We start from the raw sequence: 18,372 nt of genomic DNA, 5'->3' as shown, positions 1-18,372 counted from the left end.
ACTCTCGATGATTCTATTGCTTCTCCAAATATAGCAATTTCTTACACACCTTGTGTCCCCTTCTCCTGGATTTTAATTTTCTTTTCTTTTTTGATCGCCAACTCAAAATTTTGATTTTTGGAACTCTACTTGACGGACTTTGTTTTTTAAGAAACCTGTTTTGTTCCATACCCCGCCCAAAGAAAAAAAAAGTTGTATATCTTTATATAAAAAAAAATGAATCATGAACCTCGCGTTCTTACGTTATGTGTTGAACCTTTGGGGATTTGTGATAGGAATTGCACAGGTAAAAAAAAAGAAACAGAATTGGGTATAAAAAATGATTGCTAAAAGAAGAGGTAAGCAAACGGTCAATGCAAAAAAAAACCAGAAAAAGTAGTCTGTCATTTGTTAATTTTCTGATTTATTACAAATTCAGGTGCCAAATCATTCATTGGAGGATACACAGAAATCCTTTTATGGGAGTTCCGGGCAGGACAATTTTTGGTAAAGAGTTGATATATGTTTATATACATCAACATAGTAACTGTGATGTGTGATGCAATGACTTGTATAAAACATTTCTATTTTTCTTTTACCGCGCTTGGTTCTATTTTAGTAGAAACAGAAAAAAGAGGCAAGGAAAAGGAAAAAGGGTTCTAAAACCTGATTTGCATCTGTACGTCGTTAAGTAGACTTTATGAATGGCAAAACGTTTATTGCTATTCGAGTCAATGAAAGGATAGAGAAATGTGTCATTTCCAGCCTGTTTGCTTGTTGTAAGATCCGTAGCGATATTCAAGTTGTACAAACGGATAATTCGATTTTCTTTTTTTCTAGTTTTGGCGTTAATTAAATTTATTTTTTTATTTATTTTTTTGCAAAACAATGGGTCCATTCACTTGTAATATAATGGGACGCCTTTTTTTGTATCCGATAAAAATGATTTGGAATAACTTTTCTACTTTTCCTTTGGGACAAAGAAATGAGACAAGACGGATAAGGTTTATATCATTACGAATCTACATTTCTGAAAGCCCTCTTTTTTTTTTTTCTTGGTTTTCCTGTTGCTTTTTTAGTATCACTTTTTTTTTTATTTTTTTATTTTTTTTTTAAACCTTCGGCAGTTGATTTCCGATTTAAAATAAAGAACCACCAAATGATGGGATGGCTTCTCTTTAAATATCCTCTTTATCTGGTTTTTCATAACTTTTATCCCTTGTTTTTTAGCCGCTTTTTTTGTTTTTTTTAATAAAAAAAAAGCCCTTTTTTAGATTTTTACCCTACAACAACATGCATACTACTGCAACAAGCATTGCATTGACTACAACAACCATTGAAACAACCCCATGTTTGGATAATAAATCAGTATCGTCTGTCACTACGGCAGCCTCAGAAGACTCCTCGTCTTTTATATCCAAGAACAAAAACAAGACAAAAAAGAGCGGTTCCAAAACAGAAACGAATGAAGGTAAGAGGAAGAGGGTGCATGAATAAAGTATTCTGTCCATCCTAAAATCGAATGTTTCCATACTATGCGTCACTGAAGAAGGAGAATCTGAGAAACCACAAAAGAAAAGGCAAAGAATATCGCCCGAACAATTTAAAGTATTAATGGCCGAATTTGAAAAGACAAATTCACCCAATCTTGAGACAAGAGACCGTTTAGGAGAACAGTTGGGCATGTCAAGCAGGCATATTCAGGTAAGCACATCCCCCCCCACCTCCCCCCGCCCATGAGTAGGATAGGTAAAACAGTGAGTTTTTGGGCAAAAACTGAACAGTCTGACTTTTTTTTTTTCATTAGGTGTGGTTTCAAAACCGAAGATCCAAAATGAGAAGAGAAATGAAAATGAAAGCTATGAAACATAGAGAAGATCCATTTGTCTATCCGTCTATGCCATACAAGCCAAGGAACATGGATTATTCTTACTCTCCACCCACACCACCACCACCACCACCACCAGCACCCTTATCCTCCTCCCCTTCTTCATCGTCATCATTATCATCATCATCACAGCCTACTACGCAACATCACCCTTATCCTACCTACTCTTATCACCATTATTACGCTACTACACAACAACATCAGCAACCACCCTCTCAATCAAGTGCTGCTCTATTCGACTACCCTCCAGAGCAACAACAGCAATATCCTCCTCCTCCTCATCCTCATCATAGTAGTAGTAGTCAATCTAGTGTAACCTCTTCTTCGTCTGAATCATTAACATCACCTACGAGTACCGCTCATCCTCATCATCATACGACTACTCCTACGAGGAGTACTACTGCTACAGCAGCGACAGAAAATAATGCTTATTTCAATACTTATCCGTACAATCCTACCTCCCTTTCATATCCTCCCACACCAGAATTATCGCCTGATATGAGCCCTATTGATGTCTTGGCAGTTGCTGCTGAATACGCCAGAAAATGCGATGAAATAACTTCTGCTCAAGAAAGAGGAGGTACATGGAGACCTTGGGAGTGTCATTAAAACCCAAAAAAAGAAAGAACATCCCATCCTCGTCTATTTTCAACTCCGATTGTGATTTTTAGATATCCTTTATTTGCTGCTCTTCATTTCTATTTAATTGAGCATGTTTACATGATTATTATCTCATCCCTTCTTTAAACATTTTTTTTTTCCTCAATCCATATATATATAACGTTTTATTATTTGCTTTTTTTTATCTCAAAATATTTATTATCTACCTATTTTCCCCTCCCACCCTATTTTTTTTTTTCATCCAATAATAAATCTCACATTCCCCAAAGACAAACGGGGGTTCAACTACAGACAAATAATGTCAACGCGTACATCATAGCGAATACAGAAAATGCAAAGAGAATGTCAGCCATTGTGGTTTTTAAAAAGGTCATCCCAAGTCGAGTCGTACGTTTTTCAACAGGCAGTCAAGGATATCCAACAGTGTCCTGCTCTTCTCTACAGATAACGCACCAAAGACATGAAAAAAGGAAGCGTCATGTCCCAAAAAAGAAACCCCCAAGCTGTAGTATTGTTCATGTTTTGCCATAGACAATTCGAATTCATGCATCGACACAACGGATTCTGGATGCATAAAGAGGATCACCACAGTTTCTTGTATCACTGTATCAAAAAAAAAAGACGATGGTCCTCTCTTGGGTGACGAATGTTGGACTCTTTTTATGTACGCGTAAACATCATGCATGAAATTTGTGGGGTAAGGAATTCACCGAAAATCTTTTGGTGTTCCGCAAAGCCCGATTTTCATACTTTTTTGGTGATCTTTGATCTTTTGGTTCCCTTCTTCCCTTTCTTTGTTCCTTTTTTTTTTTTTTTTTTTTTTTTTTTTTTTTTTTTTACCTTTGAGAGCGTCTCATGGAAGCAACATTCAACAGCACAGAAACACCGCCAACCACCGTTCGGCCTCGTCATTTTCTAATACGAATGATCAGTTTATCGGTAACAGAACAGATATCTATGATGAAAAAGAGAAAAAAAAAAAAAAAAAAAAAAGAGATTTTCTAAAGGTTATTGCATACTATCTTAGAGACGACGCATTTTGGCATCCAAATTCACAAAATTATTTGTTTGTTTACTATGCTTGACAACATTACTCTGCATCGTTTTAGAAGCCAACATTATTCATTCGCATGTCAAAGTCTACCAAGATTTGGTGAACAACAAATCAATACAAGATGTACCAAGCACGTCTGTAGATCCAGATCATCTTTTGTCTTCTTTGTCGGAGCAGCAAGCCAAACAGTTATGGATTGCCTTGGGGCTTCGAAGATTAAAGAATGAAAATGTATTTTTCATCTTATTTTCACTCTTTCAGCTGGTTTTGGGTTTAGATGCAGTAAGATATTTTCATGTGGGAAACACATATAGTGTATCATGTGTCGTCATAGATCTGCATAAAGCTTATCTTTATAGAAACATACTATGGTAGATTGTTCGGCAGAGTGTCATTCAGCTTATTGCTCATACAGTCAATCAAGGCGTGGCCGTCGTCTTTGCAGCCATCCAAGTGGGAGGAACCATATACAAGTGAGTTTTTATGAATGGCCAATGTGGAGAAAAAAAAAAAGAAAAGAGGATTTCGTCACTTATCCCCCCTTCTTCGCCAAGACATTTTGATGTGAGAACAGATATCCCACCACCAGAAGATCCAAAGGTCTCTTGGAGTTTCAATTTTGCTCTGAGGAACGAAATTGCACTCGTTTCCGTCATGGCCTTGTTGACCCTTCTCTTTGTCTATTTCTGTTATCAATTGTTTAAACAATTTGGATGGTCGATTTATAAGCGCATTGGCGCCGATATAGAACAGCAAGGTAGAGAATAGGAAACATTGGTCACCGAGACTCACCCCCTCGATCTCATTGTTCGTACTTTCTTTCTTTTCTTTTTTTTTTTTTTTTTTTTTTTTTAGCCAGATTCAAACTAACGCAAATCTACTTTTTATTCTTGAAACTCGACGCCTTTTTCCATTTTGTGCTATGCGTGTTCTACACTGTGGTCATGACCCAAGAGAAATACTTTGCCTTATTAGGCATTACCAATCGAAAATTCATTGGCTATGTGATCCATATCATCTTGACCGTCCTGTTGATTCCTGGGTTATTTTTAGCAAGATTCGGTGTTATTTCTGAGAATAAGCAGGTCATGCTGTGCTTCTTGTTCACTCAAGTGGTCATGGTCTTGGACTTTCTTTTGATTTTGGTGGACAGCGCAGGCTCATGGGTTTTTTGGAATTTAGCAGGTAAAAAATCAAAGAAAACGTATTTGGATGACAGGGAGATTCATACAAATGACCCCTTTTCCTTTTTCCTAAGTTTGTTTGGCTATTGTATTATGTGTGGTAAGTGGCATTTTATGAACAGCATTGCTTAGAGAAAGCCTATTGATGGAGGGGCCTTTAGGCTACCATTCTCTTGTCTGTCATGGTCTCTCGTAACTTTGGAAAGGGATTGAAACCCTATAGTAAGTTGCCCACACCTCTTGTTCTTCCTTCTTTTAGGATTGGGATTCATAATGGGAATATCTATCTTATCTAGTGCAAAGGCTGTTTATTGATGAGAATGATAAGAAAGGGAGAGCGGATCACAGCAACCATGGAGCCTTACTACACAAGAAAGAGGATTGGTTAATAGATGAAGATGAGGATTATGTCATGACGAGCACGCAAAACGCGACTATCTTTCATAAAGTGTGAATAAGCATGGCCTATTTTTATCACTCTGTGTTTCAAAACCAAGCCTATTTATTTATCACAGTCCTATTTGATTACCCTTTTTACCTTGTCATCTTTTTCTGTTGACGCCATTCAGCAGAATAATGAGACCATGGAATGTAGGCATAGATAGAATATTCATCCGTGTGCCTTGTCTAAAAAGTAATAGGACCCTTATGTCTAGAATGGGGAACTTGTCTATTTGTTTTTTTTGCTGTGAAAAAGAAAAAAGGAATAGGTTCCAGGCATTTTGGTTCATTTTTTATATTTTTTTTTTATTTTTTTTCGGAAGCAACCTCAAGTACCAGATACTTGGGTTTATCATAGCCGAAAAGGTAAACTTATAGATCCCTTATACAACAAAGCTTGATTGATTTAAGCAACCCCTTTGTGTATCTCGAACCACTGCTTTCCAACGTTTTTTTTAAAAAATCATCTCTCTTCATTATGTGCTGAGCTGTAGAGAGAGAGATACTTGCCACTTTTGCATCCTTCTCTTTCTTGCTATTTGTGAGCGATCTCATCGATCGATGCCATGGTTGTCGATAGGGTTGATGAAAGAAACACAGATACTTACACACACACACACACACACACACACACACGTACACATACACATACACAAGAAAAAAAAAAAAAAAAAAAAAAAAAGGTTCAGTAACCTTAAAAAAAAAACGTCATGAGTATGCAGTGAAAGGATGATTTGTTTTTGTCCGATTTGGGAAAGTAAACACTTGCATCAATTCTCTTCCTTTACGGGAAATATAAAAAATTTAAACAAAAAGTTTCTTTATGGCTTTACACCATGCACTTTTTTCAAAAAAGATGGCAGGCCCTTTCACAATTAAACATAGCGTTGCTTTGTGTAATGCAATGACGATCTGTCCAATTGCTTTGTGTCACTTATTTCTATGGTTTTACTTTTTTTTTTTTTTTTCAATTTTTCTGTCGTCATCAAAGAGCCAGAGAAGAAAAGCGAGCGAGGAAAAAAGACAGCAGCATAGGAAAAAAAAAAAAAAAACGAGAGAAAAGTTTAACAGAATCTAGACCCCAATCGGCCCTTCCCCCTTTTTTTTTTCCTCGAAAAAACCCATCATTATTTTGAAAAAAACGTTTTTTTGGATCTGTTTGTTTATGAAATGTGGTTTGTTCTTATGGGATTTCTCATACATGGCGTTTTTCCTTATCAATATCGGAAACTCAAAGAAGTTTTTGTTGTTCTCCCACAAAATGAGGGAACTCGAAATATGTAACTGAGGTCTTTTATCAAAAAGGAAATTAGCGTATGGAGCCAATCATCGTACAATAGCACTTGATTCGTTGTTAGAACTGAGGGGAAAAAAAAAAAAAAGGGCATCCGATTTGTCTTACTAGCGAAAAAGTGTAAGTTCTCGAATTCCACAAAAAGAGTCCAAAAGGCGATAATTATCATCGTTGGCTAATGTGTCATTGTTACATTCTATAAACTTCTTTTTCTTTTTTTTTTCTTCCTTTCGTTTTTTGCACTCACCTGTCTTTTTGCATTTCTTTGCAATCAAGACATTCCATTTCCTAACTCCTCATTGACCCCATTTTCTGAAAAAATCACTTTAAGTTTTTAAAGTAAATATATCAGACAACAGTCCAAACAGAGGATAAACCCTTTTTTTTTGTTAATATAATAAGAATTACTTTTTTTTTCATATATATATACATATGTATTTATATAGATACACACAACATATATAAATACATAGAAAGGGGAAAAAAAAAGAAAGAATTCAGCAAAAACTTTATTCTAGATCATTTTATATACATCAATATTCTGTTTTCGTCTCTTTTCAAAACGCTCCACATTTTAAATAGTTTATTTATTCTCTCTCTCTCTCTCTCACTATTTATATTTATTGGTAATAGTGTTTATAAGTGACAAGTTCTTGTTATTTGTAGTTATATGTTCTCAGCTGTTATTCGATAAATGAAACGTTCCTCAACAAGCGATTTCAAAAAGAATAAGAAACTTTGTCTCTCGTCCTCATCACCACCTACAAATACATTGGATTATACAACGACTACTACTGCTACTGCTATTGCCGCCACTATTCCTACTACCACCACCCAACCTATGAACCCTATCACTACCACTAGGCCTAAAGCAACCACAATACCAATCAGAATGACTGCTTCGAAAACCACAAAAAACCTACTCAACGACATCAAGGTCATGATCCTGCAATTAGAAAAAGGTGACCTGAATTATTGTATTTCTGCGGAACCTTATCCAGTGACCACCACTTTATCACATCAACAAGGAGCAAATACTCAACATCCTTATGACTCGCACCGTCACGACAGCGAAAAAAATAAAAACAAGGCAGAAAAAGAACAAGAAACAAAACAAGACGACCACGACCACGACCACGACAATGATCATGTCAACGATGAGGTGAATGACGATTACAAATACAAATACACACACGATGATTTGAAAACAAATAGCGACTCTGATCGGTTGAACGATGTATCAAACGCAGAAGAGGATGAACGTTACTATCATATCAATTATACAATGTTACATCAAGCACTGAAATGCATCGCCCAAAGACAGTTAAAGCTTGAAATCGAGAATAAGCGATACCAGATTGCTATCAAGCAACAGCATCATTTATTAACTCATCCTGCACCACCAACACCTTCCCCCCCTCACACCACTAGGCCTCCTCTAAGGACATCCTATCTTCCTCAATCTACGTCACCCCCACCGACGGTAACCACCACCACTGCCACCACCATGTTAACGGACCAGCCAATCATACCATCATTAATGACACCCATGACCAATGATAACCATACTTTTGGGAATTTCAATGATAGTACACCTACCACTACTATGACAACTACTACTGCTGCTGCTGCTGCTGCTGCTGCGACTCCTTATGTTTGTACTCCGGAAGATTGTATATCTTCTTTTCGACAATCACCCATGTTGGAAAAATTACGCTTACCTGACAATGTAGATACGGATGCTTCATTAGCAACAACAACAAAAACAAATATCCATGACGATGATACCCTTTTCAATACTATGACTACCACTCCTCCTATGCCTATCCATACCAACTTTACTAATTTAACTTCACCCCCCTCGATGTGTCAAAATTGCGTTCAACAAGCTGTTCAAGTAGCCTTAGCAGTACGACATGGTCAATTAAATCAACGTATCACCTGCAACTGTCATTCTAGAAACACGACGGACGGCCCCAACATCATCAAAGAAGCCATCAATGCCATGGCAGATCAGTTACAACGTATCACCTGTAATGTCATGAAGGTAGCTCATGAAACCGCTGTCGAGGGTAAATTAGGCGTGCAAGCCGACATGGATGATGACATGAAGGGCGTCTGGCGTGATTTTATCATGAATCTAAATAGTATGACCAAGAATCATTTGCAACAGGTTCTCGATATTGCTGACGTCTCTACCGCTATTGCAAAAGGTGATTTGAGTAAAACAATGACTGTGCCTGTGTATGGAGAAACCTTGATGTTGAAAAATACGTTTAATACGATGGGTCAGTTTCCCCTCTTCTCGCATTTTTTTGTTTCCCCCCCCCTCCTCCTCCCCATCATGTACTCACGCATCCCTTTGCACTTTTTCTCTAGTCAATCATTTGAACCTGTTTGCTTCAGAGGTCACTCGTGTGGCACATGAAGTCGGCACAGAAGGAAAATTAGGTGCTCAAGCAAGAGTGGCTGGCATCAGTGGTATTTGGAAAGAATTGACAGACAACGTGAATACAATGGCTACCAACTTGACGAATCAGGTCCGCGATATTGCTCATGTTTCTACAGCCGTTGCATGTGGTGATCTCACCAAAAAAGTCACTGTAGAAGTCAAGGGCGAAATGTTGGATTTGAAGAATACGATTAATACCATGGTGGATCAGGTAAACAGAAAAAACCCCCCTCCCCCAACCCAACCCAACCCAAGCTTCTTGGGAACGTCTTTTATTCACCCTCGCCTTTCTTCTCCCTAGTTATGCACCTTTGCCGGTGAAGTCACCCGTGTCTCCCTGGAAGTCGGTACGGAAGGAAAATTAGGAGGTCAGGCCGTCGTCAGGGAAATAGGCGGTACTTGGAAAGATCTCACGGATAATGTCAATATGATGGCCAACAAAATCACAGATCAAGTACGTGATATTGCCACTGTCGCTAAAGCGGTTGCTGAAGGTGATCTCACCAAAAAAGTAAAAGCCAATGCCCAAGGTGAAGTGTTGGAACTAAAAAACACAATGAATAGAATGGTAAAATGAAAAATAAAAAAAAAGGCCTACTTGAGAATTTGAAACTCATTTTTTTTTAATTTTTCATACTCCTCCCCCGCCCCCGCCCCCCACATTTTCTCTCTTTTCCCCGGGTTTTCAGGTGGATCAATTAACTCAGTTCTCAGCCGAAGTCAGAAGAGTGTCCTTGGAAGTAGGCGTCGAAGGAAAATTAGGTGGACAAGCCATCGTACCCAACATCGGCGGTACATGGAAAGATCTCACGGACAATGTCAATCATATGGCGGCCAACCTCACTACACAAGTGCGTTCCATTGCTGAAGTCACCACCGCTGTAGCCAAAGGCGACCTTTCCAAAAAAATCGCCGTAGAAACACGCGGTGAAATCCTCGATTTGAAAAACACAGTCAACAACATGGTAGATCAGTTACGTGTCTTCTCTACTGAAGTCACACGTGTCGCAAAAGAAGTCGGCACAGAAGGCAAATTGGGTGGCCAGGCCCGCGTTCCCAGCGTGGATGGTACCTGGCGCGTGTTGACCGATAACGTAAATACCATGGCTTCCAACCTCACCACGCAAGTGAGATCCATTGCTGTGGTCACGAAAGCTGTCGCCAATGGCGATCTCTCCAAGAAAATTGAGGTCGAGTCAGGTGGCGAAATCGCAGAATTGAAGAATATTGTCAATGACATGGTGGATCAACTGCGTGTTTTTGCTTCCGAAGTGACGCGTGTCGCCCGTGAAGTCGGCACCGACGGTAAACTGGGCGGTCAGGCCGTCGTCTTGAGCGTCGACGGTACCTGGAAAGATCTGACCGATAATGTCAATCAAATGGCTGCCAATCTCACATCGCAGGTGCGTTCCATTGCGGAAGTCACCAAGGCCGTCGCCCACGGTGACCTCTCGAAAAAGATCACAGTCGAGTCAGGAGGCGAAATCTTGGAACTCAAAAATACCGTCAATGACATGGTGGACCAGCTGAACGTCTTTGCCTCCGAAGTCTCCCGTGTCGCGAGAGAAGTAGGTACCGAAGGCAAGCTCGGTGGCCAGGCTGTCGTCCCTAACGTCGACGGGACCTGGATGGACTTGACAGACAACGTCAATCAAATGGCCGCCAATCTGACCATTCAAGTGCGTTCCATCGCTGAAGTCACCAAAGCGGTCGCCCAGGGTGATCTCTCCAAGAAGATCGCTGTGGAATCCGGCGGCGAGATTTCAGAATTGAAAAACACAGTCAATGACATGGTGGATCGCTTACGTGTCTTTGCTTCGGAAGTGACGCGTGTCTCCAAGGAAGTAGGTACCGAAGGGAAACTCGGTGGCCAAGCCGTCGTCAAGGACGTCGCCGGCACCTGGATGGATCTGACGGACAATGTCAATATGATGGCCGCGAATCTTACCAATCAAGTACGCTCCATTGCTGAAGTCACCAAAGCGGTCGCCCTGGGTGATTTATCCAAAAAAATTGAAGTAGAGTCGGGCGGTGAGATTCTTGAAGTCAAGAACATCGTCAACGACATGGTCGACCAGCTGAACGTCTTTGCCTCCGAAGTGTCCCGTGTCGCCAAAGAGGTCGGTACCGATGGTAAGTTAGGCGGTCAAGCCATTGTCCCCAACGTAGGAGGCACCTGGAAAGATTTGACCGACAATGTGAATCATATGGCCGCGAACCTGACCTCCCAAGTGCGTTCGATCGCTGAAGTCACCAAAGCCGTAGCCATGGGCGACATGAGCAAGAAAATTGAAGTAGAGTCCGGCGGCGAAATCCTCGAGCTCAAGAACACGGTCAATGACATGGTGGATCAACTCAGAGTTTTCGCTTCCGAGGTGACGCGTGTCGCGAAAGAAGTGGGTACGGAGGGTAAATTAGGTGGACAGGCCGTCGTGCAAGGCGTAGCTGGCACGTGGAAGGACCTGACGGATAATGTCAACATGATGGCCGCCAATCTAACGACCCAAGTACGATCCATTGCTGAAGTGACAGAAGCCGTGGCTCTCGGAGACCTGTCAAAAAAGATTGATATCGAGACGCGAGGTGAGATTCTGGATCTCAAAAACATTGTCAATGACATGGTGGATCAGCTGCGTATCTTTGCTTCCGAGGTGACCCGTGTCTCTTTGGAAGTTGGCACCGAGGGTAAACTGGGGGGCCAAGCGGTGGTACAAGACGTGGCTGGTACTTGGTTTGAACTCACGCGAAGCGTCAATATCATGGCAGCCAATTTGACAAATCAAGTGAGGTCCATTGCAGAGGTCACGAAAGCGGTGGCTCTGGGTGACCTGTCCAAGAAGATTGAAGTCGAATCCGGTGGTGAAATTCTTGAACTGAAAAATATTGTAAACAACATGGTCGATCAACTCCGTGTCTTTGCTTCTGAAGTCACCCGTGTAGCCAAAGAAGTAGGTACCGAAGGCAAATTGGGCGGTCAAGCTGTTGTGCCCAACGTCGATGGCACTTGGAAAGACCTCACCGATAATGTCAACCAAATGGCTGCCAATCTCACGTCGCAAGTACGTTCCATTGCAGAAGTCACCAAAGCGGTGGCCCACGGTGACCTGTCCAAAAAGATTACAGTCGAGTCTGGCGGTGAAATTTTAGAATTAAAGAATACAGTGAATGATATGGTGGATCAGTTGAACGTTTTTGCGTCCGAAGTGTCTCGTGTCGCCAGAGAAGTCGGTACAGAAGGCAAATTAGGCGGTCAAGCCGTCGTGCCCAATGTGGGTGGTACTTGGATGGACCTGACAGATAACGTGAACCAAATGGCTGCTAATTTGACCAACCAAGTCAGGTCCATTGCTGAGGTCACAAAGGCAGTTGCCAATGGCGATTTATCCAAGACCATCAATGTCGAATCAGGAGGCGAAATAGCCGAATTGAAGAATACCGTCAATGACATGGTGGGCCAACTCAAAGTGTTTGCCTCAGAAGTTTCTCGGGTGGCCAAGGAAGTTGGTACGGATGGCAAACTAGGCGGTCAAGCGGTGGTACCGAATGTCGGCGGTACGTGGATGGATTTGACGGATAATGTGAACCAAATGGCGGCTAATTTGACGTCGCAGGTACGTTCCATTGCAGAAGTCACCAAAGCGGTGGCCAACGGTGATTTATCAAAAACCATCAACGTCGAGTCTGGCGGCGAGATTGCAGAACTGAAGAATACCGTCAATGACATGGTGGGCCAACTCAAAGTGTTTGCTTCTGAAGTGTCACGTGTAGCCAGAGAAGTAGGCACGGAAGGTAAATTGGGCGGACAGGCCGTTGTCCCCAATGTCGGAGGAACCTGGATGGATCTTACCAATAACGTCAATCAAATGGCTGCTAATTTGACAAGTCAAGTACGTTCTATTGCTGAGGTAACAAAAGCAGTAGCCCTGGGTGATCTGTCAAAGAAGATCATTGTTGAATCCGGTGGCGAAATACTAGAGTTGAAGAATATCGTGAATAGTATGGTCGACCAGCTGAATGTTTTTGCATCGGAGGTATCAAGAGTGGCCCGCGAGGTAGGTACAGATGGTAAACTAGGCGGTCAAGCTGTTGTGCCAAATGTAGATGGTACCTGGAAAGACCTGACAGATAATGTCAACCAAATGGCTGCCAATCTAACGTCGCAGGTGAGATCGATTGCTGAGGTGACAAAAGCGGTTGCTCATGGTGACTTGTCAAAGAAGATTGAAGTTGAATCAGGAGGAGAAATTCTCGAGTTGAAAAACACGGTAAACGATATGGTGGATCAGCTTAACGTTTTTGCATCAGAGGTTTCGCGTGTTGCAAGGGAAGTGGGTACAGAAGGCAAACTAGGTGGTCAAGCTGTAGTACCCAACGTGGATGGAACATGGATGGATCTGACGGATAACGTGAATCAAATGGCTGCTAATCTAACCAACCAAGTCCGTTCGATTGCTGAAGTGACAAAAGCTGTTGCGTTGGGTGACCTTTCCAAGAAAATTGAGGTAGAGTCTGGTGGTGAAATTTCAGAACTCAAGAATACCGTGAATGACATGGTGGATCAACTCCGTGTATTTGCCTCCGAAGTAACTCGTGTCGCTAAGGAAGTAGGTACTGAAGGAAAGCTAGGTGGTCAAGCTGTTGTAAAAGACGTAGCAGGCACATGGAATGAATTAACAGAAAATGTGAATATCATGGCTGCTAACTTGACAACGCAAGTTCGCTCGATTGCTGAAGTGACAAAGGCCGTCGCGAGTGGTGACATGAGCAAGAAGATTCATGTCGAGACTCGTGGTGAAATTCTAGAGCTCAAGATCACAGTGAATAGTATGGTGGATCAGCTAAGAGTTTTCGCTTCCGAAGTGACTCGAGTGGCTCGTGAAGTGGGTACCGAAGGTAAATTGGGAGGTCAAGCTACAATCATCGGTGTTGATGGTACTTGGAAGGATTTAACTGACAATGTCAACTTGATGGCCAGCAATTTAACGGATCAATTGCGATCCATTGCTGCTGTATGTAAAGCAGTTGCTCAAGGCGATCTCTCAAAAAAGATTGAGGTCGAAGTGCACGGTGAAATCGCTGAACTGAAGAACACTATCAATACTATGGTTGATCAATTAAGCTCATTTGCTGCTGAAGTTACGCGTGTTGCTAAAGAAGTTGGTACAGAGGGTAAATTGGGCGTACAAGCTCAAGTTGAAGATATCCAAGGATTGTGGCGTGATATTACTAGCAATGTGAACACCATGGCCTCTAACTTGACTACTCAAGTGCGTGCTTTTGCTCAAATCTCAGCTGCTGCCACAGAAAATGATTTCTCTCGTTTGATCACTGTAGAAGCATCGGGTGAAATGGACTCTTTGAAAACCAAGATCAATCAAATGGTGAACTCTTTACGTGATGCGATCCAAAAGAACCGTCAAGCTAGAGAAGCAGCTGAATTGGCCAATCGGTCAAAGAGTGAATTCCTTGCTAATATGAGTCATGAAATCAGGACGCCTATGAACGGTATCATTGGTATGACGTCGCTAACGCTAGAAACCGAATTGACACGGCAACAGCGCGAAAATTTGATGATAGTGTCCAGTTTGGCCAACAGTTTGCTGAGCATCATTGATGATATACTGGATATTTCCAAGATCGAAGCGGGACGCATGACAATTGAATCTATACCCTTCTCTCTTCGTTCGGCTATTTTCAGTGTGCTCAAGACACTGGCGGTAAAGGCAAACCAAAAGAAACTTGATTTGATTTACAATGTAGACAGTGCTATTCCTGATCAGCTGATCGGTGATCCACTTCGGTTGCGTCAAGTTATTACAAACTTGATAGGTAATGCTGTGAAATTTACTACACAAGGTGAAGTGTCGCTTGAAACTCGGATCGTCAGTATGCAAGGCGATAATGTTATTGTAGAACTGTGTGTTCGTGATACAGGTATTGGTATACAAGAAGATAAGCTCAATGTTATTTTTGATACTTTCTGTCAAGCCGATGGCTCTACTACGTAAGTATTCCTTAGGAGAAATGGTCATTTTATTCCTCTTTATTGGCACTAATGAGTTTTGTTTCTCACATAGACGTGAGTATGGTGGTACTGGTCTAGGTTTATCCATTTCGAAACAATTAGTACAATTGATGGGCGGCGATTTATGGGTCACTTCTATGTATGGGCGAGGATCGCAATTCTTTTTCACACTTACTTTCAAACGGTATCCTAGAGAATTACACGATGCTCTGGAAAAGATGAAGCGATTTAGAAGACGCAATGTCCTCTTCTTGGACAGTTCCGATGACCAAATGGCTATCGAATCCAAACTGAAAGAACTCGGCTTAACTCCTTTCCGCGTCACTGATATGTCAGAGGCAGTGAATATCACTGATATACCATCCTCGAAGTCTGGCAGTACTAGTAGCAGCCAACAAGCACCCATATTTGATACCGTCATCGTTGATAACATAGCTCATGCAGAAAAGATCCGTGAGGCTGTTCATTTGCGTTATACACCTATTGTGCTTATCGCGCCTGAAATTCACCGTTTAAATATGAGATTATGTATTGATCTGGGTATTACCGGATATATCAATTCGCCTGTCAACTTATCCGATCTCGCTTATACACTCCTGCCTGCATTGGAAAGTAATTCATCCTTACCAAACGATTCGGCGATACCTGTTCCTCTCGAAATTTTACTAGCTGAAGACAACATAGTGAACCAGAAATTGGCTGTGCGAATATTAGAAAAGTTTGGACATAAAGTGGAAATTGTTTCCAATGGAAAACTAGCAGTGGATGCTTTCCGGGTGAACAAATATGATTTGATTCTGATGGATGTGCAGATGCCAATAATGGGTGGATTTGAAGCAACACAGAAGATCCGCGAAATAGAAAGCACATCAGGTACTAGATCTCATGTTCCTATTATCGCTCTAACAGCACATGCTATGATTGGTGATCGAGAAAAATGTCTTCAGTCAGGCATGGTAGGTTTTCGACCATTTTGGTGCTTCTATTATATGTGGTTCTTATGCTGTTTTTGTTTGTACTTTTAGGATGAATATGTGACAAAACCTTTAAGGTTCCCTGAACTTATAGCCGCTATAAAAAAGTTTGCGCCTCACTCTGCCCATCCGATCATGACTCAACTGACCAAAAAACGCTAAGCATAACAGTATAGCACGCTTTGACAATTCAATAACCATCTACACTTGTATAGCGTCGCTCTCAGCTCTCTTTTTTACTAGTTTATGGTATCAAACATTATCGCGAACATTTTACCTCTCTTGTATGATAGTGAAGAAAATGAAACACCCTTAATTTTTGTTGTAAATAGTTTGGAACGGTGTAAAATCTCTAGTGTAAAATTAAAAGGAATAACGCATTGTGCATGCCGTAGTAAAAAGCCTCTATGATCATTGAACATTAACTTCAGCATTAATAATACAAATTTCCTGCCAGAATTTGATTGCTACGAAGAAGTTTGGTTGCTTCATTTTCTATACGTTTGGATACCCGAGTACTGTACATTAAAAATGAGGGCTTCTACTATCTAATTTTCCTGAAAGATTGCGCCTTAGTTTACAGTCAGTGCAAAGCACCTGAGGTGCAGTTATTTAATGTTGTGAAATATGACTATATGAGCAACAAAGCTTAATGCGGCAAAAGCAGTTCCAATTTATTTGCTAACAAATAAATTTAATTGTAAATAACTTACTGAAAGTAATGTAATAGTACTGGTTTTTGCTTTGAAGATTGTATGTACGTCGATCTATAATATGTGATGCTTCTAGGCAACGCAGTTCGTTACAATTGAGCTTGTTTAACATCCAAAGGTTGAACTATAATTATGTTAAACACAGCAGTAGATTATGATGTAAAGTGCATTAGTGGCGTCTGAGAGTGAAAGCTTATTTGATGAAGCGGTTAATTCGTAAGTCTTATTGTTTTACCTTCTTAAGCACTGTTTCAGCACTTTATAAAAAGCAATGGCGTCTTTCCCATCAGGTTGGTTTTACATTCAATCGAAATGCTCGCATAAAATGGTGCTTGACGTCAGTTACGATTCTCTAAAGGTAAAATTGAGTCGTTATCAGGTAAATATTTTTTCTATCGTTTAGCCTAAATGTAGAATAATCATATAGGCGGCAGCAAGAGTAGTTGTATGGCCTAGAAAGCCAAAGGATTGCGATAATCAATTATGGATGTATGATAATGGGTACCTCATCAATAAAAACTCAGGAATGGGTAATATATTGACGGAAAGATGAAACTAGCAACGACCAACATACTGAATGCTTCTTCCGTCCATTATCATAGTTTTAGACGTACAAGGAGGTAGGCAAATATGACTTAAGCAATAAGCGAAGTAGCCGAAGACTGAATGTAATTGTTAAAAGGCATATTGGAGAACGATAAACAGATCATACAATATAAAAGGAAAATGATTGAAGATGCACATAATCAGAGATGGTTCTACCGAGAAGATGGATTTATATACCCTCAAACTACACCAAACCTCGTCCTGGATATCCGAGTAGGTACAATTTCTTTTATGCTTGAAAAAAATGTTATTAAATGAATGTGTATGCTGCCTGTAGGGAAATTGGACGAAACCAGGAACTGTCGTATTACTTTACAATAGGAAATATGAAGACAATTTTAATCAGTTGTGGGATCTCATACCCTATGAAACAGTAGATCCCCTTTCTTCACCTTCAGCACATGGTTCAATACATTTAAAAAGTAATGATAGTGACGGCAATGAAGAGGAAGAATATGCGTTTAGTTCAGCAAGCTATGCTTTATAGACACTTAGATATACACTTCTCTGTAAGATATACAGAAATGTACAGAATCCAAGTGTTTCCTCTTATGTCTCAAATATTTACTTGAAGTGTAGCCCTTCTTTTTAGCATAAATATTGTTAACATCGAAGGATCAGTGTTGAAATTGTATATTGCATATACATGAATATAATAATGTTCTTAACAATCAGGCATTCCAACTACCATGTCGAGCTAAATGGTTTAAATTCAGTTGAACAAGCGCAAAAGAGCATTTAAATAAACTATGAATAGCTATATATTTGTTTGTGAAACCAACCGCCTATGACAATACTGCTGCTGCATTAGACTTTTCGTTGCCCGACATTTGTCACTTCGGACGCGGTTAAGCTGAATTGTGGAGTCGCGCGTAAATTTACATTTTCAACTTTTAAACTTTTCCTTGTCTGTTCACATTTTTTTTACAAGATCATAAAGCTGTATCTCAACGATGGGCATTGAAAAGTTTTTTAAACCAATTGAGAAGAAAAGCAAGGTACATCATCAGCACATATATGGGTATTAATGATACAAAAAGTTATTTATCACAGAAAATTCTACAATTGTACAACAGAGCGAAGCGGTGAAGAAAACTGCAGCGAACAGAAGCCAAGCAAAGAGTAATTGACATTAACCATG

At 40.5% G+C, this 18,372-nt stretch overlaps 5 protein-coding genes across 5 annotated transcripts; all 5 read left to right on the top strand.

The window, feature by feature from the left end:
• Positions 1-1,272: 1,272 nt before the first annotated feature.
• On the top strand, positions 1,273-2,476 carry BDF20DRAFT_909480 (uncharacterized protein; the record flags this gene model as incomplete). The annotated part of the gene is made up of 3 exons (XM_053083590.1): positions 1,273-1,450; positions 1,529-1,683; positions 1,787-2,476. The coding sequence occupies 3 exons, from the start codon at positions 1,273-1,275 to the stop codon at positions 2,474-2,476; spliced, it is 1,023 nt and encodes a 340-aa protein (XP_052941003.1).
• Positions 2,477-3,063: 587 nt separating this feature from the next.
• Positions 3,064-4,014, top strand: BDF20DRAFT_846191 (uncharacterized protein). The gene is made up of 3 exons (XM_053079730.1): positions 3,064-3,144; positions 3,329-3,426; positions 3,515-4,014. The coding sequence occupies exons 2-3, from the start codon at positions 3,344-3,346 to the stop codon at positions 3,915-3,917; spliced, it is 486 nt and encodes a 161-aa protein (XP_052941002.1). The 5' UTR covers positions 3,064-3,144; positions 3,329-3,343; the 3' UTR covers positions 3,918-4,014.
• On the top strand, positions 3,990-5,283 carry BDF20DRAFT_846183 (uncharacterized protein). Its single transcript, XM_053079729.1, has 6 exons — positions 3,990-4,015; positions 4,097-4,299; positions 4,497-4,727; positions 4,801-4,826; positions 4,888-4,948; positions 5,023-5,283. Exons 2-6 carry the CDS (start codon positions 4,197-4,199, stop codon positions 5,178-5,180), a joined length of 579 nt encoding a protein of 192 aa, XP_052941001.1. The 5' UTR covers positions 3,990-4,015; positions 4,097-4,196; the 3' UTR covers positions 5,181-5,283.
• Positions 5,284-8,280: 2,997 nt separating this feature from the next.
• Positions 8,281-16,074, top strand: BDF20DRAFT_812919 (uncharacterized protein; the record flags this gene model as incomplete). The annotated part of the gene is made up of 6 exons (XM_053076839.1): positions 8,281-8,749; positions 8,841-9,124; positions 9,215-9,481; positions 9,603-14,917; positions 14,991-15,894; positions 15,964-16,074. 6 exons carry the CDS (start codon positions 8,281-8,283, stop codon positions 16,072-16,074), a joined length of 7,350 nt encoding a protein of 2,449 aa, XP_052941000.1.
• A 796-nt stretch (positions 16,075-16,870) lies between these two features.
• BDF20DRAFT_846168 (ricin B lectin domain-containing protein) lies at positions 16,871-18,136 on the top strand. Its single transcript, XM_053079728.1, has 6 exons — positions 16,871-16,983; positions 17,053-17,155; positions 17,228-17,245; positions 17,308-17,444; positions 17,509-17,740; positions 17,811-18,136. The coding sequence occupies exons 1-5, from the start codon at positions 16,897-16,899 to the stop codon at positions 17,716-17,718; spliced, it is 555 nt and encodes a 184-aa protein (XP_052940999.1). The 5' UTR covers positions 16,871-16,896; the 3' UTR covers positions 17,719-17,740; positions 17,811-18,136.
• The last annotated feature ends 236 nt before the right edge of the window (positions 18,137-18,372 follow it).

Source organism: Mycotypha africana (assembly GCF_025528875.1).
Source record: "Mycotypha africana strain NRRL 2978 chromosome Unknown BDF20scaffold_1, whole genome shotgun sequence".
NCBI classification, from domain to species: Eukaryota; Fungi; Mucoromycota; class Mucoromycetes; order Mucorales; family Mycotyphaceae; genus Mycotypha; species Mycotypha africana.
This window is presented reverse-complemented; position numbering and strand designations above follow the sequence as displayed.

What these genes read in the sequence shown, in the direction of transcription:
- BDF20DRAFT_846168 (XM_053079728.1), top strand. Translation starts at nt 16,897, where the DNA reads ATGGCGTCTTTCCCATCAGGTTGGTTTTACATTCAATCGAAATGCTCG. An exon ending in TCAGTTACGATTCTCTAAAG is followed by an intron (nt 16,984 to 17,052) that starts GTAAAATTGAGT and finishes ATAATCATATAG; the next exon opens with GCGGCAGCAAGAGTAGTTGT. An exon ending in ACCTCGTCCTGGATATCCGA is followed by an intron (nt 17,445 to 17,508) that starts GTAGGTACAATT and finishes TGCTGCCTGTAG; the next exon opens with GGAAATTGGACGAAACCAGG.
- BDF20DRAFT_846191 (XM_053079730.1), top strand. Translation starts at nt 3,344, where the DNA reads ATGGAAGCAACATTCAACAGCACAGAAACACCGCCAACCACCGTTCGG. An exon ending in ATACGAATGATCAGTTTATC is followed by an intron (nt 3,427 to 3,514) that starts GGTAACAGAACA and finishes CATACTATCTTA; the next exon opens with GAGACGACGCATTTTGGCAT.
- BDF20DRAFT_846183 (XM_053079729.1), top strand. Translation starts at nt 4,197, where the DNA reads ATGGCCTTGTTGACCCTTCTCTTTGTCTATTTCTGTTATCAATTGTTT. An exon ending in GGTTTTTTGGAATTTAGCAG is followed by an intron (nt 4,728 to 4,800) that starts GTAAAAAATCAA and finishes CTTTTTCCTAAG; the next exon opens with TTTGTTTGGCTATTGTATTA. An exon ending in AAAGGGATTGAAACCCTATA is followed by an intron (nt 4,949 to 5,022) that starts GTAAGTTGCCCA and finishes TATCTTATCTAG; the next exon opens with TGCAAAGGCTGTTTATTGAT.